General features: G+C 43.8%; 2 protein-coding genes across 4 annotated transcripts in view; one reads left to right on the top strand and one right to left on the bottom strand.

Annotated features, from left to right (window-relative positions):
* LOC132514309 (myoferlin) overlaps positions 1-24,464 on the top strand; it is a 141,574-nt gene that overhangs the window by 21,282 nt on the left and 95,828 nt on the right. For all 3 annotated transcript variants that reach the window (XR_009538736.1, XM_060138919.1, XM_060138920.1), the window contains exons 3-5: positions 1,044-1,135; positions 17,253-17,361; positions 20,235-20,322. Coding sequence is in view for 2 of the 3 variants with exons in the window: in XM_060138919.1 (XP_059994902.1) it covers positions 1,044-1,135; positions 17,253-17,361; positions 20,235-20,322 (289 nt within the window). In the remaining variant the exon portion in view is untranslated. The remainder of the gene's footprint in view (positions 1-1,043; positions 1,136-17,252; positions 17,362-20,234; positions 20,323-24,464) is intronic.
* Positions 8,294-8,701, bottom strand: LOC132514311 (large ribosomal subunit protein eL42-like). The gene has a single exon (XM_060138926.1). The coding sequence runs from the start codon at positions 8,677-8,679 to the stop codon at positions 8,359-8,361; it is 321 nt and encodes a 106-aa protein (XP_059994909.1). The 5' UTR covers positions 8,680-8,701; the 3' UTR covers positions 8,294-8,358.

Raw genomic sequence — 24,464 nt, forward strand, 5'->3', positions numbered from 1 at the left:
TCGGGCTGTAGAACGCAGGCTCAGTAGTTGAGGCGCACGGGCTTAGTTGCTCCGTGGCATGTGGGATCTTCCCGGACCAGGGCTTGAACCCGTGTCCCCTGCATTGGCAGGCACATTCTTAACCACTGTGTCACCAGGGAAGTCCCAACACGCTTCTTTATATTTGAGCTCAATCCATGTGGCCGATGGCAGAGAGGTATATGGTCACATGAGTAGGCGTGTTTTCCCGAGGGCGTCATCCATCTTACCCCATTTTGTTTCCAATGCATTTTTTTTCTCATAGTGCATATGTATTTATCAAGTAAACTTCCCAATTGCAGCTTTATAACTGAAACCAAACCTAAATGAAATGCCAACCCAAACCCATGTGGATTTGTGGGTATGTTTTAATACGAGCTGTGAGACTCCTTCTCCATCCATTCCAAACCCATTATAAGGAGCATCAGACCATCATCATGCACTGCTTTATTTAATTAATTTATTCCATAATCAAAGACATCAGTGGTACTAAGTTAATCTTTTTTTTTTTTTTTAACATTTGCCATTAGAAAGCAATTTACTGCCTTAAGATGAGAGACTCAGCTGACTACAGCACTGACCATGGTGGGACTTAAAATAAGGGGCTGATGCATTTCAGAAAATGTTTTCTTAGATTATTTACCACTTTCTTCGATAATATGATTAAGAAAAGCAAATAATTTAAAAATAACCATTGAAGAAAGCATTTTCACATACATATTTTCTTCTATTTGTGCTACAGTTGTGGTAGGCATTCAGTCTAGTTCTCTGCCTATGAGACGGATTTGGTGACTTGTCCAAAGCCACAGAGTCTAGAAAACGGGAAGCTAGGAGCTGGTTTGCTTTCCCAGGAGCCTCAGCAGCCTCCAGGTTCAGAATTTGAGCACTTTTGTCTAACTATAGAACTGAGTACTTCGAAAGATTGTCATTGGTGGAGATGACCTGCTATTTAGTATCGGTGCATCTTATTATATTCCCGGATCCTTTTAACAGCCTCTTTGTTTTCATAACCTACCTGTGGACAGATTTTGGAGTTCGACCTGAGGGGTATACCACTGGACTTCTCATCGTCCCTTGGGATTGTTGTGAAAGATTTTGAGACAATTGGACAAAATAAGTAAGTTGATTTCAATTGTTTTTCTCATGTTACATATTGTCTTACTATTGTCTGTTTTGTTGAAGGAACATATCTTTAATAACATAATATTTCCAATAGAATTGTGCTTTAATTCTGTGCCCTCCTCCACCCCTTATGAGCCAATATCAGATGTGGCTAATCTATCACAGAGCACTTTCCCAATGACTGCTGTATTCATAAGAGGTTGCAAACACTAAGCCACCACTAGTCTAGCCAATTTGGCACTTAACAGTGAAACCTTTTTATGCTCCTGCAGTTTCTTTGTTAACTAGGTACAGGCACTGATGATTTATCCAAACTGTAGCTTTATTGGACACAAACAAAATCATTTCTTCTTCTGATTATGTATAACCCATGTATGTCTCATTCAAGTTCTCTTTCCAGCCCTGCTTCCATTTTAACATCTCGCTGGTTTTTTAGACCCAACAGATCCAAACCAGATTCCTACTCTTACTGCCCCTGCCAGTTTCAGATGGGGAAGAGTCACGGTGGTGCCCAATGGTGGCACACAGAGTTGTCCCCTGGGTAAAGCTGAGGTTCCCATGGGACAGAATGACCTCAGTAAATTCACTCCAGTCTTTGATCTAGACTTTGGCCTTAGACTTGGAACTCAGTCTTAGGTTATCAATTCAAACTAACTAAACTCACAAGAGAACAATTCTTAAAACCATAATACTTGTTATTTTCCAAAGGCAATAAATTGCCTGGTTGGGGAGGGCATTCCTACTCTCTGATTAATTAATTCTTTTTAAAATGAATTTAAAAAAAGTTTTTATTTTATATTGGAGTATAGTTAATTTACAGTATTGTGTTAGGTTCAGGTGTACAGCAAAATGATTTAGTTATACATATACATGTATCTATTCTTTTTCAGATTCTTTTCACATATAGTTTATTACAGAGTACTGAGTAGAGTTCCCTGTGCTATACAGTAGGTCCTTGTTGATTATTTTATATATAGTAGTGTGTATATGTTAATCCCAACCTCCTAATTTATCCCTCCCCCCCACCTTTCCCCTTTGGTAACCATAAGTTTTCTATCAGGTCTGTGAGTCTGTTTCTGTTTTGTGAATAAGTTCATTTGTATTATTTTTTTAGATGCCACATAGAAGTGATATCATATGATATTTGTCTTTCTCTGTCCGACTTAACTTCATTTAGTATGATAATCTCTAGGTGCGTCCATGTTGCTGCAAATGGCATTATTTCGTTCTTTTTAATGGCTGAGTAATATTCCATTGTGTATATGCACCACATCTCCTTTATCTACTTCTCTGTCGATGGCCGTTTAGGTTGCTTCCATGTCTTGGCTATTGTAAATAGTGCTGCAATGAACATTGGGGTGTATGTACCTTTTTGAATTATGGTTTTCTCTGGGTATATGCCCAAGAGTGGGATTGCTGGATCATACCGTAGCTCCATTTTTAGTTTTCTGAGGAACCTCCATACTGGTTTCCACAGTGGCTGCACCAATTTATTGTACATTCCCACCAACAGTGTAGGAGGGTTCCCTTTTCTCCACACCCTCTCCAGCATTTATTGTTTGTAGACTCTTTGATGATGGCCATTCAGACTGGTATGAGGTGATACCTCATTGTAGTTTTGACTTGCATTTGTCTAATAATTAGCGACGTTGAACATCTTTTCATGTGCTTTTTAGCCATCTGTATGTCTTCTTTGGAGAAATGTCTGTTTTCCTTCATGTCATTTCACATGGGAAGCCAAATTACTCTCTATCTTTGATTGTAAGATGTCATTGACTGTAAGATGTACTATTAAATTAGTAACATGTTTGGGGCAGGCGGTGGGGCGGGGGAGAAGCCTGATATTAAATGCCCGCATCAATTGTAAGAAGCATCTCAGGTTTTACTAATGTGAATTTATTTTAAAATGTATGCCTTAGTCTCAGGTACATTTGGTATGATCAGAAGGCTGCAATGAGAGCAGTAAATTAGAATGACTTAGTTGAGGTACGGTGGCCATATGCTCTGATTTGCTTTGGGTGGTTCCGGTTTGTTGTCCCAGCACAATGGTTTATGATGTCGCTTTTGCTGTCAACAGTGGCTTGATTTGGACAGTAAATTAGATGGTCATCTTGGGCCTTGGGGTCTTCTGCTTAATGGCATCAGACTAAGAGCCTGCACAGGCTTTGATAGCTACTGCCCATGTCACCTTTCATGAGATCCTTTCTTCCATGTTTCATTGCTGACCAATGCCCCTTGTGACCGATGCATTTTTTTCTTAAGCTATATACATACATTCTGGTAGATTCTGGCCCTACTCTCTTGCATCGAAAAACCATTCTAGCTTTTTAAGGTTATGCTGTACATCTCAGCTTTGAAGCAATTATGTGATTTTCTATCCCCCACCCCAACTTCCAGAGGGCAGTTTTATTTACCAGATTTCAAAGTTCTGGGGAAGCGGGTGATTACGCCTCACTGTAGCTTCCTATCTGTTACTAATAATAGTTCTTTCTCTTCTTTCCTCTCCTCTTTCTGCAAGTGGTACCACTGTTTATATTGTAGACCAGCCCTCTCTGAAAGAAATATAGTGCAGGCTGCATATGTAATTAAAAATTTTCTAGTAGCCATGTTATAAAACAAAAAGAAACAGATGAAATGAATTTTAATGTTTTATTTACACATAGAAATGATAAGATTATACTATGTTAATCAATATTTTAAGAATCACTGAGACATTTTACAAGCATTTTTTTCTTATACACCGGATTTCAAAGACTTAGTATTTCATATTAACAGCACATCTCTGTCTAGACCAGCCATATTTCAAGTGCTCCCTCACCACGTGTGGCCTGTGGCCGTCACAATGGAGAGCACAGCTCCAGACCACTGAGCTCAAAACCTCAGGTCTCTGTGGATCTTCTCCCTTTTACGTCTTCTCCAATCTGTTGCCAAATCTTACTTCTCTTTCTTTCCACTGTTTGTGCCATGTGCTTCTTACTTGTGGCCACAGCCAGCAGCCACTTTGTGCCTCATCTATTTGAACATGGAAGTAAAGCCTGGCAGGCTGGCCTGGGAGCTCTCATCTATGTTTCAAACAAAGTTGTTGTTTTCTTGAATGTTACATCCTCGAGAGAGAGTCAAAACAAACAAATACATGAAGAAATATGTAATAGATCAGGTACTCTGAAGTGCTGTAATCTAAGGAGGAAACTGTCATAGCCCAGGAAGAAAACTAAAGCAGAGTAAGAGGATGGTTACTGAGGGTGGGGGAACGTTTGAGGTGATGATAAGGTGACAATTGAGCAGAGACCTAAATAAAGTGAAAGAATGAGCCATGCAGCTTTCTGGGGGGAAAGAATATTCTTGGCAGAGAGAACAGCAAGTGCAAAGACCCTGAAGCAGGAGTACACCTCTGTGTTGGAGAAAGATCGGTATTGGAGAAAGATCGAAGAGGCCAGAGGGCTGGGGTGGGGGATGGAGATGAGATCAGCAAAGCCACAACATGCATGGCTTTGTGAGCCACGATAATCCATTCCTAGTAGGATGGAGGTTTGCTGAAGGGTAATGAGTATGATCTTATTTACATTTTTAATGTATCGCTTGGGCTTTCTGTGTGGAGTTTGGATGTAGGAACCAGTTAGGAAGCAGGGGAAACTACTGGGAGAACATTACATATTTATTTTATAACTGTTGAAAACACAGTGGGGCCCTTGGATGACAGCAGGGCAATATTTTAGGTATGTTTGTCCAAAATATTTGTGTATTTTGGTCTCGTATTTTCTTCTTGGCTTTTCTATTAAAGATTTGGCCTTGGGCTTCCCTGGTGGCGCAGTGGTTGAGAGTCCGCCTGCCGATGCAGGGGACACGGGTTCATGCCCCGGTCCGGGAAGATCCCACATGCCACGGAGTGGCTGGGCCCGTGAGCCGTGGCCGCTGAGCCTGCGCGTCCGGAGCCTGTGCTCCGCAACGGGAGAGGCCACAACAGTGAGAGGCCCGCGTACTGCCAAAAAAAAAAAAAAAAAAAAAAAAAAATTCTGCCCGGCTTAAGGAATGTCTTGCCTGTGAACTTTGCTGTTGCCATGGAGACTGGCTGTGTAAATAGGGCCCTCACTCCAGAGTCTGCAGCCCCAGGGCATGTAAGCAAACAGTACCAGGCTGCCTGGGTTTGCCTGAGCATGGTGCCCACACCCATAGGGACTGGACCGGGCAGTCTGAGCACGCACAGTGCTAGTGCATCAGCAACGTCCCTCCCTAGGTGCTGCGAGCTGGTGGGGCCGTTCTGCGCAGACTCTGTTCTTCCTCATTTTACAGTCATCCAACCAGCCATGTGCACTGAAAGAGGGAAGAGCTAGAGGAGCCTCTTGGTCACATGATGAACATGAAATGGTATTTTTAGCTGAAATGTCAGAGTGGAAGGATTTTCCCAGTGGCTGACGAATAAGAGTTCCCTTTCCAGACAGGCAATGTGGCCGTCCCTTAATGAGCCCTTTGAATGCATTATCCCACCTAATCCTCACAGATACCCAGTTTTTTTCTCAGAGAGGTTTAGTCACCTGCTCAGGGTCACACAGCAGGTATGTATCAGAGTCAGCATTTATATTCAGACCTGTGCTCTTTTCCATTACACTGAAAACCTCTGACCACCTATAGGGACCAAAATGTAGGTGGAATGATTATCTTTTAGCTTAATTTTTTTTTTTTTTTGCCATGCCGCACTGCTTGTGGGAGGATCTCAGTTCTCCGACCAGGGATTGAACCCGGGCCACTCCAGTGAAAGCACTGAATCCCAACCACTAGACCACCAGGGAGCTCCCTAGCTTAAAATTTTTTTTCTAATTTTGCCAGAAAACAAACAAACAACCGCCCCCCCCCCCATTGTCAGAGTATTAGTTCCTCCTTCTTAGGTAAAAGTTTTAAGTAGGCATTTTATGCTATTAAGTAATAAGTCATTTAAGCTCATTCCCTGCAATGAACAAGGTGAGTTCAGAGAATATATCTCATCTCATGTGATCTTCACAATGACCTTGAGAAGTGGAGATGAGACTTGAGGCTCAGGGGTTGAGGCTGAGACCCTGATCTCTTGGCATCCTGGCCCTGCTGTCACTCTGCTTGAGTTCCTAAAGAAGAAGCATCTTCAGGAGCCTGGAAATATAGGAATGAAAGATTCTTACAAGTTTTCAGATTTGTGGGTGTGTGTATGTGTTCTGCTCATGCTAAGGTGATGTCACAGGGACCAGATTTACCCTCTCACCTGACACAACCAAAAAAGTAGATGAAATACATGCCCCAGTGGTTTCAGATACTGGGCACTAGCAGCACAGGACACTGATCCCCAGGAGAGGGGGATAAATGAGCTGAGCCCTCTGAGTGCCCAGCTTCACGCCTAGAGAGCATTTCCAGGCTGCATTGCAGGACAGGCAGACCTTGGTTGTCTCCCAGAGTTGGGGAGGTGCAGGTGGGAGCCTAGAGCTAGGCGCGCGTGCACACACACACACACACACACACACACACACACACACACACACACACACACACACACCACCCACGCAGAGTGCTCCAGAGATTTGCAGAGGGTTCCACTTGACTCCTCGGGTGTGGACTGGTCAGTGAGGAAACTACCTGAGGGCTGAGAATAGTTAATGCTCTCCCCATCCAGAGTGGGAAAACCTTCAAATTCATGAGCATCAGGTAGAGTACTCAAAAGGATTTTACCTCAGTATTGTGAAGAAAAAACTAGATACATCATTATTAAACAGATACACTATTAGGTGATATTATGAGTAGGTATGGACAATGAAACAGGTGTTATAATCGTATTCCACAGGTTAAGGAAGGTAGAGGAGGAAAGCTTGAGCAAGTGAAGTAGAGGCGTGGAAGGTATTTAAAAAGATCCAAATTGAACATGTAGGAATGCACATTACAATGTCTGATATAAAATGACTGTAACTGTCTAAGAGTTCGCCTTCCTAGTACTCTTATTTTTCCCCTCCATGTGTGTGTACTTGTGCATTTGAAACCATCACATATACCCCACACAAATGCACGGCAAAGTTAGAGACATCCTCTGAAGGTGAATTGTCCGCTTGGCTGTAATGTAAGAAGAAGATAACCGAAGACCTCACAATATACCCAGGAGGAAATTTACCCGAGTTCTTGCATAAGGGGTGGTGTGGGCAAGCGGTCAGCTGCATGATCAGGAGATTAGCTTGGGTTTTGGCTCTGCTGCTTACTGGTTGGGTGGCTTTTGGCAAGTTTCTTCATCTTCATGGTGGTGGCTGGAATACTTCCTCAGTAAGTGATAGACATAGGGCAAATTTAATATAATTAAGGAAAAAAATCACTTAAATTTCCTGATGAACAACATAATCGCTAATATCTATTGTGGGCTTACCACGGGCCAGGAATTGTGCTAAAACTGCTCCACACGCAATCGGTTTTCATCTTTATAATGTCTTTGAGTCAGACAGGCTTATTGACGTCTTAGAGAAAAATGTGGCTCAGAGAGGTTCACCAAATTGCTTAAAGTCACCCAGCTCTTTGATTGGAAGCACGTGGATTTAACTTCGTAAATCCAGAGTTTAACCTCAGACCTTCCAATGTTTATTTCCTGTGTGTGTGTGTGTGTTTGTGTGTGAGTGTGTGAGTGTGGGTTGAGGGCCAGAGTGCCAGGATGTGAAAGTGAGAGCACAGCATAACTAACACACACACTTACACACAGGATGGTACTGGGGACTGTAGAATTAGAAAAAGCAGAAGGACAAGCCTGGGTTATGGAATATACTAACTCCCTGGGCAAGGGTTTTTTGTTTTTGTTTTGTTTTTGCTTAGAGAAAACAGACTGTGGTTTGGAATGAAATTAATTTGATGGGACGGTGTGGTATTGCTTATGAGAAATTTTTGTTTACTGGTGTACAAAAGACCTTGTGTTCAAGCTTTTAATACTTTTATTTCCCCTAGTGGTGAGACTCACCTCTGCCACTGCCATGTGTAAACATAGCAGTGGGATTAATTGAGGCGGTCCCCATGACCTCTCCTTTTCCCCAGTGTGGTTGGTGAGAAGGGTTGAGGCAGGTTTTCTACCTGGAGTAGCTTCTCGGGCTGTGAGAAAATCTAAGCCAGAGGCAGATGGTACTGGGAACAAAACTCCCAGTTCTGATTTCTTTCTTTCTTTCTTTTTTTTTTTTTGAAGTAAACAATCTCAGATGTTTATTATCTTCATAACAAAACAAAATATGAAGCTCAGAACTGGATCACTTGGCCCTTTCTCTTCTTATTTCCTCCCAGCTCAAAAGGCTTGCATCTCTTAATAGCCAGCATTCTCTTAGATCTGCAGTTCGGCTCAACACATCCAAGCCTCAGCACAATCTTCTTTGTAGTTTTAGCCTTTTTCCGGAAAATCGGCTTGGTCTGCCCACCGTAGCCACTCTGCTTCCTGTCATACCGCCGCTTTCCCTGGGCATACAGAGAATCCTTGTCCTTCTTGTACCGTGTCACTTTGTGGGGTCGGTGCTTGCCACACTTCTTACAGAAAGTCCGGCGGGTTATAGGAACGTTCACCATGTTTGCGAGAGCGCTATCGGCACGGAAAAGCTGATTTCTTTTTAGTCCCGCTTTTTCAACAGAGCAGCAAAGCTATGCAAAGATCAAAGCTGGTTTGGGCTGGTTGGCTCTGGGTGCTGGAGAGGCTGAACCCCGCTGTTTGAGGAGATCACAGCCCTGGTGAGAAACACCCAGAGAGACTGAAAGAGAAAGACACTTCATAATAAGAGCTGTAATTATCTCCTGATTTTACTTGGAGGAACATCTCTTAGGAGAGGACGCTTCATAACCTATAAGTCATTTGCAAGGTCATTGGACTATCTTCAGTGATGTATCAATTAATTTATTCTTTCAGCAGATATTTGCTTGTGGCTGCTGTGGGTCGGACGCTGCTCTAGGCGCTGGGGGTACTCCATGCCTTTCATGGGGCTCACATCTGAGTGGAGGCAGTAGACAATAAACAAGTAAATCCACATATAGTTTATCAGATGGTGATAAATATGAAGAATGAAGCAGGGGAAAAGGGGAGAAAAAGATAGGATAAAGGGTGTGTGTGTGTGTGCGTGCGTGCATGGACGTACACGTGCGCTGGTTTAGAAAGGTTTTTCATATAAGGATTTGCTCTGGGGTCTCTTTTATAATGAAACGTTTTATGAGACCTATGGCTTTAAAAGTGCATTCAGATTCGACTAATTAGATTTTATGAGAATTCAGCTACAGCTGAAGTTTACTTCTGGTCTAATCCTGAAAATAAAAACTGTTTTCCAAACAGAATATTTTATTATTCAACAAAATAAAAATCTGTTTTCCAAACAGATTCTGTTTTCCAAAACAGATTCAATCTCTTTTCCAAACAGATTGATGGTGGGGAGGGAGCTATTTGATGTACATAAGAGAAAGGATTGGTTTTAAGAACTCTGCACAGTGATTGTATAGAAATGGCTGTGGGTAGTTACAAAGGGTTCTTATCTGTTCATTCATGCCCACCTGCCCACACTCCGCATAGATAAACCCACCTTCCTGTGATTTAGGCTGTGCATGAGTTCAGACCAGCTTTCCCTGCAAGTACTGACTTGGAGTCATATTGTTTTTAGGATCCCTTTTTCCAGAATAGTGTCTGAAATAATAATGAAAAGTGATGTTAAGCACTTACCAGATCATCCTTTTATTTATTTTTTTATTTTATTTTATTTTTTCCAGATCATCCTTTTAATCCTTACAACAATACTGTTAGGTAGGAGCTGTCATTATCCCCACTTTGCAGATGAGGACACTGAGGCTCAGAGAAGTTACACGATCTGTGGTACAAGGATAAGTCTGAATCAGTCAGCGCTGTCTAGCGCCAAGTTCTTAGCCACTATGTTATGCTGTCCCCCTTACTTTATAAGGTCCAAGTGCTTGATGAATGAATGAGTGAATACTACTGCCTTGAGTCTAAAGGATGAGGGCATTAGACAGAGACGGAGCCTGGGAGTTCTGTTGAACTGTCCAGAACGGGCAAGCGTAGAGCCAGAACTTTGAGGACTGAATGAACAGGAGAATTGGTCAAGAGCGAATAGAAAAATAGCAGGTTACAGTCATTTATTCAAGAAATTAACTCTTAAGACATCTTCTACGTGCCAGGCATTAGGCTAGTTAACCCACCCCTGGCCTTGGTGCCCAGGAGGGCTTTGGGGAAGAGACCTGGGCTTCCATTCATCTCCTTCCCCTGTTAAAGTGATGCTGTCTGCAGCAAAGGCTGGCCCTGAATCCTGCAGATACTGCCACAGCCTCCAGGCTAGTTCAGTGATTCCAAAATCTGGGCATGGCGTTTGTTACACCTCCACCTCAGGGGGCTTGTGCACTGCTAGGTTGGGGAACCACTGTGCGGACTAGGAGTTTCTAGGTTTTCTAAAACCCCTGCTCCCTTGTGATGAATGGGACAAAGGCCTCAAGGTCCTCTGACAATCCTGGTGTGGAGTAAGGAGGGGAAGCCACGGGAGGGCGCAGGTAACTAGGCCTGCCGAGTAGACTTTGATGGAGTTTTGCTTTCTCCTTTGTTCTATTAAATAATTGATTGCTACGTCCATTTCTCAAATGTGAACCTCTATCATCACATCGAATGTACTTTTAGAAAACTGCACGTGTTCCCTGTTCCCCAGGACTGGCTTTGCCAGCTGCCTTCCCTACCCCCCTTCCTCCATCCACCCCTCCACCTGTTCTAGACCATTGTTTCTCCAACTTCCTGGGTATAAGAATTAGCTAAAGAAAAAGTCTGACTTAGGGTCCTGGGAATCTGTACCCGCCCTGCTGATTTTGCTGCAGGGCAGTCTGGGGAACCACATTCTGAGAAACAGTTTTAGCAGCTAATCCAGAGCACAAGGGTGGGCGGGTTGGGAGACTCGGAGGGTTCCCCACAGGTGAGGTGGATGGGAGACCCGGGGAGGTGCTTTCCGGGGTTCCCTGTGATAGGATTCACTGCCATGGCTGCCCCTGCCTCTCCCCCCATCTGGTAGAAAGCAAGGTGCGGGGCTTGGCGCTCCCTCCTTTTGGGGAGGAGCTCCACTGATACTGGCCTGGAGGAGCGAGAAGTCTGCGGAGGGGATGGGACCCAGCCGAGCATCCCCACTGGCCTTCTGGGCCTGGCGCAGACGACAAGGCCCAGCTGGCTGAGAGCCCAGTGCTTCAAAGGGTGGGCGAATCATGGTCCTGCAGGAGACCTGGGAGCCACTCAGAAGAGCATTTGTTCCCCAGCCCTGTTGGGGATTGTTATTGCCCCTCGGAGGATGGGAAGTTGGTAGTTCTGCAGTCCTTGGGAGCAGAAACAGAGCAACGTGTGATTTACTTTCCAGCCTCCAGCTTATTTTTCCTTTCCTTCATGAGGGAATTTCCAGTAAACCCTTCCCCAGTAACCCATGTGGGCTGTGTCCCTGCTGCACAGAAGAACAACTCGCTAGATGTGAGTTCCCCTGATTAAGAACTCAGCCAGCAAAGCCCTTACTCACCACAGTGGCATGCGACTGTTAACATTTGCATCCAGGCCAACGGGGAAAACATTTTGCATTTCTCTTTTAATCACACTGGACTCTGTTTTAACAAGAAAGAAACAAAAGTTCTTAACCAACACTTGCATGACCGAGTTGACTAGTTTACAGTTAAACTCTTTAGTTCCCCCAAACCTAACATTTAATTTTCAAGTAGTTGCTTCCATTGCTTAGAATTAGTTTGATGTCACAGAGAGAACCCACAACAAACTATATGGGTGTTCGTGGACTGAAAGGAATAGGAGAAGGACTGGCTCTTTCTTCATTTCAGAATACATCTGCTGTTTATTATTCTTGCACTATAAGTTTCTTTTTGAGGTGTGGTCCATCCATTTTAGTGTTGGGTGGAGCCCATGGGGAGACACTTATTTTTCCATGAAAACACAGGGCAAAACTTTCCCCATTACTTTCATACCATAATATTTTAACATATTTATAGCATTAGTAACATGAAAGAAAAAGGGTCTTGGTTTAGTATCACCTTCTTTAAAGGAAATTGGCTTGTGGTCCGACTGAACTCTTCTTATTCCCTGTGTAGGAGGCCAAGTCATCATTTCCCAGTCTCTCACTGTATTTTGTATCCAAGCAACATCATAGAAAATAGGCCAGGCCAGGCTTGCCTTCAAAGCTGTATAGAGTTCAGACACCCATAGGGGATGTTTTCTTCAACTTACAGTGAAAGATCTTAGAAGCTGTAACTGTTTATATTTTTCTTCAACTCACTGAGCCGTTAAAAATATTTTGTGGATTAAAGTCTTTCTAGGCTTTCATCTGAACAAGCACTAGCTTCAGAAAAAAGAAATTTAAGTTTTCTTTGACGTCTCCCTCCCCTCCCCCACCCCACCCCACCCCCACAAGCATAAGAATTTTATGATGAAAAAGCAAATCTTAAGAAGTGGGACTAAAGGTTTCTGAAAGAAGGAATTGAGATCAGACTTCACGATTGGCTTCTTTTATTTCACTCCATTCCTGGTCTGTTATTTGTTACATCCTCTCACACCCTCTCATGGGGAGGGGAAGGCAGCGGATACTGGATGAGTCAGAATGGAGGTTGTAAAACCCATTCAGGGCCATAAAGGGCCAGCAGATGGGTTTTGTGTTTTAGGCAAAGCTGTTCTCCTCAGTTAGCCACAAGTCCCACCACTCCCTATTGTCTCACCTAATACTGTATTCCACATATCTGTTATTGGCCTAAACTTTCCTCCTGACACCCTGTGGGAATTTGTTTGACTCCTGATGTTATAAGAAGCCAATACCTTTGAAGGCAGAAAACTTGCCTAGTATTCTGGATTGTTCATTATGGACATTTTCTAGGATATTTTTTTCCCCCTAAATCAATGAACAAAGGCTTTAAGAGAAAAGAAATGTATAACATGAGAGAGTTTTCTGAATAGACATACATAGGAACATCACATATATAAGCCAGTAGCAGACTTTCAGGGCTAAAAAGGGTCTGAGGAATTCTTTCAATCTACTCATTTGCAGATAATGAAGGGGCTCAGAGATTAGGGTGACTTAGCCAAGTCCTCAAAGGAAGTTGGGACACAGAGTTAGGGGTAGAACAGGAAGTGTCTAACCCAGTGGTTCTCAGCCTGTGCTGATTTTGCCTATGGGGACAACTGGCAATGTGTAGAGATGCTCTAGTGGGTAGAGGCCAGGGAAGCTGCTGAGCATCTGACAAGGCACAGGACAGCCCCCTAAAACAAATGATTATCCAGTTCAAAGTATCAGTAGTGCCGCTGTTGATAGATGCTGGTCCAACCCAGGTCAGCCCTCTTTCCACTTCAGTATCATCCCTGCATGCTGTAGTTTTTGTTTTGTTCCAGGGATTATTTATTGTTGATAGAGATTCAGGTCATCTTGGCTTTAGCAAAAGCAAATCAGTACATGTTCAAGTGTACAATGTTATGATTTTAATCATAAAGTTAGGTTATGAATCATGGAACTGTGAAGAGTAAAATCCAGTGTGTTTCCATGTCTTTCCAAGGTGAGTACCAGTCAGATAACTTTTAAACCTTTTCAGATTTTGTTCTTATTGAAAAAACCGAATTAACCAACCCCGTGGCCTGCTGTCTTAAAACATGGAGAGAAGTCCATGGAGAGAAGCTCACACCCTGTGGGGCTGAGAGAGACGTGGAAGAGATTTTGCCAGGGGTTCTCAGCTTGTGTGGGAGGTTTCTCTGTTTCATCAGGTGGAGATGGAGTCATGGGTAGTCTCTTGTCCTCAATATATCAGGAGAACAAAAACCCAAGTGAGAAGAAAACATATGGGTGTTAAAAAAACAAAAACAAACAAGATACTAACATACGGAGTGAACATACTCATCTGAAAAATTACTCTGTAAAGGTCCCATCAATTCTCAGCATTGACAGAGAGACCTAATTTCTATATTGACCTAAAAGGGCTGAAAAGTGCACTCTTAATCCTCTGGAGGCAAAATTTTTCTTTTCTGACTCGTGATATTAGAAGAGAGCAGAATCCGTCATGGTTGTTGAACGTCTTGGGTGTGTTCGTTTCAAGTCAGTGCGCTCTTCCAAGAAGCCCTGTGCCAGTGGCTCACATCGTGGGGTAAGTTGTGTGAAACAGGGCGCCATAGCGCTGTTTGGTCGTGTGTGATATAATATATACCTATTCTCAGAAAGTGAAGTCACTTATTCTGAGTCACTGGACGTATGTGGTTGGATGACAGACGCTGAATCTACAATCCGGTCCTATTTCTGAGGTCCGAGTGGGGGATGAGAATACAGATATGTGTCAGTTTAAAAATAATGCGTCTATGTTGACATCAACTCTCACTTCCTGACTCTAAAACAAAATGGACAACATTTTTAAATGAAATGAATACTTCTCCACAGGGGGATCTTTCCTGATTATTGTTTTTGCCTGAAAGCCCAGAGCTATTTTTATTCTCAACTACGGTTTCTTCACCGTGGGGTTTTTGGTATAAGGAATCTCTCCTGTCATTTTGAGGACTTGATATTTAGTTTTCTAACTTTATGCTAACGATAATCCAGGCTATCATATCTGCTATTGTTAGTATAAGTCGCTGCAAATATAGACAAGATATAAGTAAATAGCATTTAAAAATTCTTACTATTTCTCTTTTCCTTTTTCAGTATCTATACTGAGAGCACACCCCTGGACTCTCTTTGCTTTTTTATTGCATTTCACAAAGGGAACTCTTTCAATTCACCCACTCTCATACCATGTTTTGTGTTATAACCCCAATTTACAGACTATATTCCACAGGTTACACTTTTATATTGACGAACTCCCTGGGGATGTGTGTTCTATAAATTTTTTGATCATGTGCCCTAACTACAAAAATGTTTCTTTCCTTCATTCAGTAAATATCTATTAATAAGCAAACTATGTTCCAAGCACTGGGGTTAGAGGAATGAACAGAACAGGAAACAACCTCTGCCTTTCAGGAGCTTTACTCTGGTGAGGAGGGACACAGGTGTACTTCTGTACCAGTATGTTATGTGCCCTAAGAGGTAGATGGTCAGAACTACAATAAGATATCACATCACACCTGTCAGCATGGCTGTCATCAAAAAGACCGCAAGCAACAAATGTTGGCAAGAATGTGGAAAAAAGGGAATCCTTTTACACTGTTCATGGGAATGTGAATTGGTGCAGCCACTGTAAAAACAAAACAAAACTGTATGGATGTTCCTCAAAAAACTAAAAATAGAGTTACCATAGGACCCAGCAATTCCACTTGGGTATATATTCAAAGAAAATGAAAACACGATTTCAAAAAGATATCTGCACCTCAATGTTCATAGCAGCATTATTTACAATAGCCAAGATATGGAAGCAAGCTAAGTGTCCATTGACAGGTGAATGGATAAAAAAGATGTGGCACATATACAGAATGGAATATTACTCAGCCATAAAAAAGAATGAAATTTTCTTGTTTGCAACAACGTGGATGGACCTGGAGGGTATTATGCTTAGTGACTGAAGTAAGACAGAAAGAAAATTCTGTATGTTATCACTTATGTGTGGAATCTAAAAAATAAAACAAATGAAAGAATATAACAACAAAAAAATAAGAGGTGGATGGGTAAGCGGCAGAGGCTTAATATAATCCCTTGGGGTCCAGGAAGAGAAAGAAGTGCATACATCCAACTTCTGAATGATGCTCCACAGCATGTGAGTTACCAAGTTACCCCATCAGTAAACTAGCAACCTATTTACACTGCAAGGTTTACTTGGGGGGATGTTTTTACAGTGGACAATGCTGGGTTTTTTTTATTGCTCAAATGTTCCCAGGTGGCCTTTATTTCACAAAACTATCTCCATTAAAATTATTTCCTATACCACTTTTACTATATAATACTATTCAAATGAAAAGCAATCGGCAAATTTACAAATTATGCACTTTTAAGTCATTTCTTCTACGTTGAGGCTGTACACATCAGACAGCATCAGTGGCCAGGCCTGAGTCAGTGAATTCCTAATGCTCTTCCATTAACCTGGACTCGGACTTTCACATTTGGTCAGGTATCTGTTACACCAAAGCAGCTTCTGAACCATGTGTTACCTGGCCCAGGTGGAAGCTTAGATTTTCTATGTTCTTGTGTGGTTTCCTCAGCCCATTACTAAATCAATTAGCTAGTCTCTGAAGACCGTGGCCTACGTGAGATGAAGTTTACTACTGCTACTACCTACATGAAGGATGATGGAAACAAAACAAAGAAACAAACAAAAATCAAAAAATTTTAGGAAATAAGGTGAAAGTGAGAAAAACTTCTGCATGAGGCCTGTATTAATTTTCTGTTGCTGCTTTAAATTACTACAAACTTAGTGGCTTAAAACGTCACAATTTTTCCACCTTACAGCTCTACTGGTCTGAAGTCCAGTGGGCTTACCTGCAAAATGAAGGTGTCAGCTGGGCTATATTCCTTCTGGAGGCTCTAGGGGAGAATCCATTTTCTTGCCTTTTCCAGCTTCTAGAGTCCGCCTGCATTCCTTGGCTTGTGGGCCCTTCAAACTAGTGACAGCTTGTTGAGTGTTTCTTGCAAGTCTCTTGCCTCTTCCGTCACCCTCTTCTACTTTCAATCCTGGATTATCTGGGTAGGCCCAGTCTAATCATATTAAGGTCAGCTGATTAGCAACCTTAGTTCCCTCTGCTATCTTAAACTCCCTTTTGTTTTGTATCACAACACATTAACAGGTTACAGTGGACAATGTTTTATGAATCCTTTTAAATGTCCATTACAGAAGAATGCCTAAACTTTGTCCTACTTTTCTCTCTTCCTGTATTCTTCGAGGTTATATTCAGTCTTTGTCTCTCACCCATCGATCTCATTTGTGATGTGAAATTTCACAGGCACCATAGTTTGACTCTTGAAATGACTGCTTGTTATGGAGACATGGTGGCTGCTGTGTGATGGTTACCGCCAAAATACCCTGCTAGGGAGAGCACAAAATGGCCCACGCTTCATTATGAGTGATTTTCATGCTCGCAGATGAATAGGAAGAGGATTGGGAGGTCCAGTGTGGAAACGGAAACATGCCTCTTATGTGGGTAACTGTGTGCTTTTTCCTTTCCCCTGCAGGTTAATTGGCACGGCCACCGTAGCCCTGAAAGACCTGATTGGCGACCAGAGCCGATCGCTGCCCTACAAACTGATCTCCCTGCTAAACGAAAGGGGGCAAGAGACTGGGGTGAGCATTTCCCTCTTGTTGAATGGCTTTGAAGGGAGATGGCTTTGCAAAGGTTCATTGAGACAAGAGTGTGAAATTATAAGTAGCTCACTACACACACACACACACACACTCTCCCTACTGGTTTTGAGGTAAATAGGTGCATTTACAAATGATATGGCCTCATCCTGTACTCATATTGACAGAACTACAAAGTAGATAAACTTGATTTTCTATATCAGAATACTATAGCGTGAGTGGGACCCTCTCTTGGTACAGCTCTGGGCATATTCACTTGGTTGTTAACATTTGTATGGTGAGTGTAGCTCTGTGTATCAGATACTCTTTGAAGCATTCTATAGAAGGTAATTCATTAATATTAGACCAGAATACCAAGATGTTAATATCATGATTTTTTAAAAATTAAATTTATTTATTTATTTTTGGCTGCGTTGGGTCTTCATTGCTGTGCACGGGCCTTCTCTAGTTGCGGAGAGCAGGGGCTACTCTTCGTTGTGGTGCACAGGCTTCTCATTGCAGTGGCTTCTCTTGTTGCGGAGCACAGGCTTTAGGTTCCTGGGCTTCAGTAGTTGCAGCGCGTGGGCTCAGTAGTTGTGTCTCGCGGGCTCTAGAGCGCAGGCTCGGTAGTTGTGGCTCACGGGCTTAGCTGTTCCACAGCATGTGGGATCTTCCCAGACCAGGGCTCGAACCCGTGTTCCCTGCATTGGCAGGAGGATTCTTAACCACTGAGCCACCAAGGAGGTCCCCATGGTCTTTATTATTCCATTGGCAGCTGAACGTTTTCTGATCACAGCCTCTCTAAACAAGTACACACTGATATTGTCTGATATGAGACCAGAAGAGAGAGACTCTTTTTCAAGTGCACTTTAAAAAAATTGACTCTAGCATCACCGCTCTCAGATTTCTTAAGATTGCTAACAAGCACTCATAAAGCTAATGTGTTTGCCCTGTTAACCTCTGACCCCTTCGTTTTCCAAACAATTTGTCAATATTTTGCTTAGGAGCCTGGGCAAAGGGAGAAAATTTAAAAGAGGCCATCCCTGAAGGCAAGAATGCATTAATGCCCATTAGGAATGTCAGTTTTGCTGGTCTAGTCTCCAAAACTTACAGGTTTGCTGTGAATTAGCATTCTGATCATAAAATGTAAATTCAGAATGTCAGCTATCGTCTGTCTACCCAAAACTGGCTGAGAGAAATGATACTAAGGGAAGATGGTACAAGTCAGTGATTTTTCTGGCTGTTTTTTTCCTCTTTAAAGCAGAGAAGAAAGCATATGTAGAACCCTGAAATGGCAGAATTGTAGTCATTGAATGGAGTAAGGAAGAGTGAGGGCCTCAGGCCTGGCCCCCTGGGATCCCCTTACCCCTGTTAGAGGGCCTGGAGCACCTCAGAGGATCCTGAGGTTAGAGGGAAGCCATTGATACAGAGGTCGAGCCATTCATGGACTCTTCTGGGTTTGAAAGGTGGATTCTTCAAGTTTGGCAATTGAGCCCCTCATTGCATTCGGTGTTCCTATTGTGGCCTGGTTGTAGCCATGAGACTCTGCTCTTATGATTCTATATTTGCCAAGAAACTGCTGTCAGAGGCATCATTTATTATCCTGTTCAGTGTCTCCCAGGTCATAGTTCTTAAGTTGGCAAAGAATGTGCTGATCCATGAGGGAGTATTTACTAATGAGCAGACAGATGGGAAGAAACAGGGCAATTGTGTGTGTGTGTGTGTGTGTGTGAGAGAGAGAGAGAGAGAGAGAGTTTACCAGGTGTAGCAAAAGTAGCAAATGGAAGTGTGGGATGCCCATTTAAATTTGAATTTCAGATAAACAATGAACAATTTTGTACTATAAATATGTCCCAAATTTTATGTCCTGTATTTTATCTGATAATGTGTGTGCGTGTGCGCGCGCGCCATTCTTATTTTCAAAGGACTTCTTTTATTTTGAGGTTTATCCTTCCTCACTTTTGCTGTTAAAAGTCCTTTATTTTGTGAAATGATTATAGTAGTAGATGGTAGTTGAGGGCACGTGTTTGGCAAAATAAAAATTAGCGACCCTATGTCGAGTCCCCTCGCAAACTTTTTTGAAATTTTATCGGTTCACAAAATATGAAAGTATAGGAAACTCTGCCCTAAAATAATGCGCCACATGAGAAATTTAACTCAGATTTTTAAAATAGGAATAATTTTATCTCCTGTAACGAGTTAGTATGTTTCTTCCTTTCTGATGATGAAAGGTTATGTATAACATTTTATGTTCTCCTTCTTGCCTTGGCTTCTAGCCAACTTGGGGTCATATTTAATGCAAGAGGGATGGCACTTATCTTCATCTTCACGTTTTGCATCTTTGTTTCCTCTTTAATCAGACTTGTTTCCCTTTTTTTTGAACCCCATTTTATGAATCACATCGCTTTATAACTTTCTGTTAGTCACTTAAAATTCTTTTTGGAGAGAAGTGTGAAAATAAATTTCAGCAATTAACAAAGATGTCAATGAGCAAACAAAAAAACTTAAACACTTAGAATGATCCTCTGTGACTGTAATTCTGTGATTGGAGGCCATCTCCACCCTAGGAAGGAGGTTTGTTACGAGTTCAAGCTTCCTTGTCGCAAAACTTTCCTCCAGTTATGAGGCTGCCCCTTAGCAATGATACACTTGGCAACCTGTACCAGGTAACTGCTTTCCCAGGTGCGCCCACTCCACCTGGGCCCACACGGTGGGAAGATATGAACAGTGGAGGGTATGTCGTCCTTCTCTCTTTCTCTTCTCACTTTCCCATCCCCCTGCTAGAACTTTTACTCCTGCTGAATTGGTTTGTGTTGAGTCTATAGCATTCTGATGCCTTGCACTGATTCTGTCTGCCACGAATTTTTTCTACCCAGGCCACCATTGACCTGGTGATCGGCTATGATCCACCTTCAGCTCCACATCCGGATGACCCCAGTGGGACCAGCGTGCCAGGCTTGGGAGGTAAGCTGACCCTCCTGAAGGCCCAGCCTACACCAGGGGGGATCTACTAATGGCACACAAGGACTCTCCAAGGAAGCTCTCCTTGTCACTATACTCTCTGTAGCTCCCTGCCCGCCTAGACAGGGCCCCATGAGGCAGGTGGAGCTGCCCTGAACTGGACATTACAAGAGTTTACCAAATGCCCTTCAAAGGAGAGGGGACAGCAAGGCAGTCCTTTACTGTTGCCAAAATTCGGTGACAGAATACCGGTGCCAGGTTAAATCTTGGAGACAGAGTTTTGGGTGAAGTAGAAAGAAATAGCTTTGCCAGGTAAACAGGGCCGCAGGGGGCTGATGCACTCAAGATTGTGTGTCCCACCCTGGAGGGGGTAGTGAGGAATCTTATAATGCTCAAGGAGCAGGGCGTGACCAGCTCGTGGGCATTCTTCTGATGGGTTGATGGTGAGGTAATTGGGAGTCAGCATCATCAACCTCCTGTTTCCAACGGGTCTGGGGTCTGCATGCTTGTGGACAGCATACAGTTAACCTCTTCCACCTGGTGGGGGGTTTCAGTATCTGCAAAGCAGCTCAAAGGACACGGCTCAGAATAGTATCTGTAGTCCTTGAGGAAGAACTAAAGGTCCCTGACTTTGTTTAACAGCTAAAGTATTATTATTTTGTCTTGCTTGACTGTTGTTCTTTCTTTCTGCATTTTCTCACTTCTCTGATTAAATTTGTTCTGTGACTAAAGTTTTTCTACAGACAAAAGGCAGGCGGAGGACATGGGTGGGGTCTGTTCTGGGAAGGCCTCATAGGGTCCTGCTTGGTTACATGACTGAGCAGCCTCACGTGAGCCCATCCAGCAGAAGGTCCCAGGCAGGGCTTTGCTTTGGGTTTGTAGCTTGCACCCCATGCACTGTTGCCTGGTTGTGAGTCTCAGGAGTGGCCTGTACTCCCTTCACGTGTCTTCACCTCCTAATGTGCCATCGCCAGGCTGCGCTCTCAGCCGCCAGTCTCATGGGTGGAGCCCCTGGATTGGAGCCTCTCTCTCCCTTGGCCCTGACCCCCTCCCGCCTCCGAACAGCCCCTCGGTCCTTTAACCAAGTGCTTTCTGCCGCACAACCCACCTTGTGCTCCTTGTTCACGGACGTGGGTTGTGGGCCATTCAGGGCCATCAGATGCTGCTTTGGATGGGGCTGGGGCGTGGGACTCGGGGTGGGTTTTGGGCCGCAGTGGAGGGCAGTCTACAAGACAGTCAGGCCTTTCACGCAGCTGAGTCCGACCTCCTCTTAGCGTCTTTCCAGGGTGACGGGATGCTAGACGTGTCTCTGTAGCTTCCTCTGCGCGGAGGGGTCTCACCAGACACCCCCGTCTTCCCAGCCTTGGCGTGCACCCCAGGGAGGGAGGGCCCACTCGCCCCGCCTTAAAATCCCTCATCCTGGGTGGGCACCCTGGCCCTGGTTCCTGCCAGGCCTGGTTCTTCCGTTCCTGGCTTCTCTGAGTTTTTCTTGGTTCTGAACTCAGCTCTCTGGTCACCTGAGGGGTCTCCTTGGCACCTGTGGCAGCACCTCCCTTTCTGCCCTGTGATGTCTCTGCCCCCTTCCTGTGTGACGTCTTGTCTGCCTCAGCCCCATCCCAGCCATTGCCCCTGCTCGCCCAGCCCACAGATGGCCCGATATTAAGGTTTGGGCCCATTAATTGACCACGTAGTTGTGTGTCCAGCATGGGTCACCTGGCTCCTTCTTCCCTGGGGACATTTGGGCCTGACATAGCCCCTTACCTCTTATAAGGGTACCAGCACATCAGCAATGCGCTCTGCCTCCACCCTCTGCCCACCGGCGCCACGGGCACGCTGCTCTGTCCTTGGACACTCTCGGCCCCGCAAGGGCCCTGTGGTGGCTTGAGAACATCTGTGGCTCCCTTTGCTGCCAGAGCAATGATGACAGACACACCACAGAGGAAACAGCGCGGTCCTGAGCAGCACGCCAGCAGGGGCTGAACCAGGTGGTCCGACCAATTTCTTTCTCCTCCACCGATGCCCGCTGTCACCAGCGTTTGCTTCGGCCGGGGAAGGACAGTAGGAACTTACGGGCCCAAAAAGGCAGCCCCAACTGGTGGGCTCTCTGGTGTAGCCGCTGAATTGGGAGGACCGGGGTGCCTCTTCTCACACTGATATTTTTCCTAAGCCAGATCCTATTTATTAGTTTCCTAAGGCTGCTGTAATAAAGCACCACAAACTGGGTGGCTCAAACTATAGAAATGTATCTCTCGCAGTTCTGGGTTCTAGAGGTCTGAAATCAAGGACTCTCAGGGAAATTCTGTTCCATGCCTGTGTCCCAGCTTCTGGTGGTTGCTGCCAATCCTTGGTGTCCCTCGGCTTGTAGACCCATCACTCCAGTCCCTGCCTCTGTCATCACACCGTGTTCTCCCTGTGTGTCTCTGTCTTCACATGGTGCTCTGTGTGTCCATGTCCAAATTTCTCACGTCTTATAGGGATACCAGTCATTGGATTCGGCCCACCCTAATCCAGTGTCCTCTCAGGTTAACTTGATAACATCTACAAAGACCCTATTTCCAAATAAGATCACATTCTGAGGTTACAGATGGGCAAGACTTTTGGGAGGACACTATTCAGCCCTGTATACTGGTAGATAAAAGACAGTTTCATTATGTTTATTGCATTTCAAGAGCCAAAATGTTAAATGGGCCCTTTTGAGGTACCCCTTGAGCCGGGCCTTTAGGAAAAAAAATAGCACTGAGGTTCATTCAAGTAGAAAGAGTAAACTTATAGTTTACAGTGAACTGGCATCACACAACTTCTTAGTATTTATGGGGTACAGAAATTGGTTGCTGGGTTTCCTTACCCATTGCTCAGTGCTGCAGTGAGGGTGGTAATTCTTTAAAATACAGCTCCTCCCCTCCAGGAACTTGCAGTCCAGGTTTGGAGACAAGACTTTTTTTTTTTCTGAAGGTGTAACGTTATGGATAAGAGCAAGGGCTTTGGGGTCACACTAGCCTAGGTTAGATGCTATGTCTATTGTTAATTAGCTGTGTGACCTTGGGTAAGTCACTAAACTTGTCTGAATCTCAGTTACTCTACTGTAAGGTGGGGGAGAACAGTAGCACATCATGAAGTGGTTGCAAGGATTAAATGAGACAATGCATAGAAAGCACTTAGCCCAGTGCCTGGCATAGAGTAAGTTCTACCTTAATGTGGTCTTTATTATTATTATTATCACAGAAACAATTCTGGGTAGCTGTAGTTATGAGCTCAGTTGAGTGCCACAGTCTGTATGAACATTCAGATTGTTTCCTCTAAAAAGCAGAGTTATTAGAAAAGAATGATCTGCTTTGGCTCAGAGTCATGTTGAGATGACTAAATGCTTTTTTGTTAAATATCTTAAAAAAGGGGGGTGGGTTGTGTCCTAATGGACCAGGAAGACTTTGAGAATAAGCAGTTTATCAAGCTGTTGGGAGTATAGAGGGAGGTCCCATCTCCTGAGAAGGACCCTTGTAAGCCCAAGCTCAGAAAACACGCCATCTCCCCAGAGCAACGACTGCTTCCTTAGAAATGAGAAAAGCACTAACTCTTGAAATTTTAAACCCACTGGGGAGAAAACCCTTGTCATCCAGGCTCCCTTTGCCCAAGGCTCCTCTCCTCACCTCTTGGGTTGTCTTGGCAGCACAAGTCAAGCTCCAGCAGTGCTTGTGGACTGAGTCTCCCATCCTCTTAGGAAGCTAGCTGGTTTCCAGCGGGTTCCAATGGCAGGTGGCCAAGGTCTGCCTCAGAAGTTCTTTTTAATACCTGATACTGCTGGATGGAGATAGGAAATGAGCCAGAACTTGGGTTCCTTTTATTTGGATTTCAAAGAACATTAGCAGGTGCTGGCCTGCAAATGAGCTGCGTCCGCAGGGCAATTTTATGTTTAAGTGTGAAATGTCAGAGTGAAATTTATTTATTTGAAAAAGGAACAGGTTTCTTTGATCTGGAGGTGCCATCTTTGTTCTATGAGATTAACATTCACCACAGCTGGTAGTGAATAATTTCATAATCTGGCTAAAAGAAACTTAAAATCTTTTAATGTCCTAGATTATCTGGATTTTTTTTTAACTTTTTTTTATTTGGCCGCATAGGGTCTTAGTTACAGCACGTGAGATCTTTCG

The sequence above is a fragment of the Lagenorhynchus albirostris genome, unplaced genomic scaffold (assembly GCF_949774975.1).
Source record: "Lagenorhynchus albirostris unplaced genomic scaffold, mLagAlb1.1 scaffold_275, whole genome shotgun sequence".
Taxonomy (NCBI): domain Eukaryota; kingdom Metazoa; phylum Chordata; class Mammalia; order Artiodactyla; family Delphinidae; genus Lagenorhynchus; species Lagenorhynchus albirostris.

Excerpts from the sequence above, each read along its gene's own strand:
- LOC132514311 (XM_060138926.1), bottom strand. The coding sequence starts at position 8,679 with ATGGTGAACGTTCCTATAACCCGCCGGACTTTCTGTAAGAAGTGTGGC.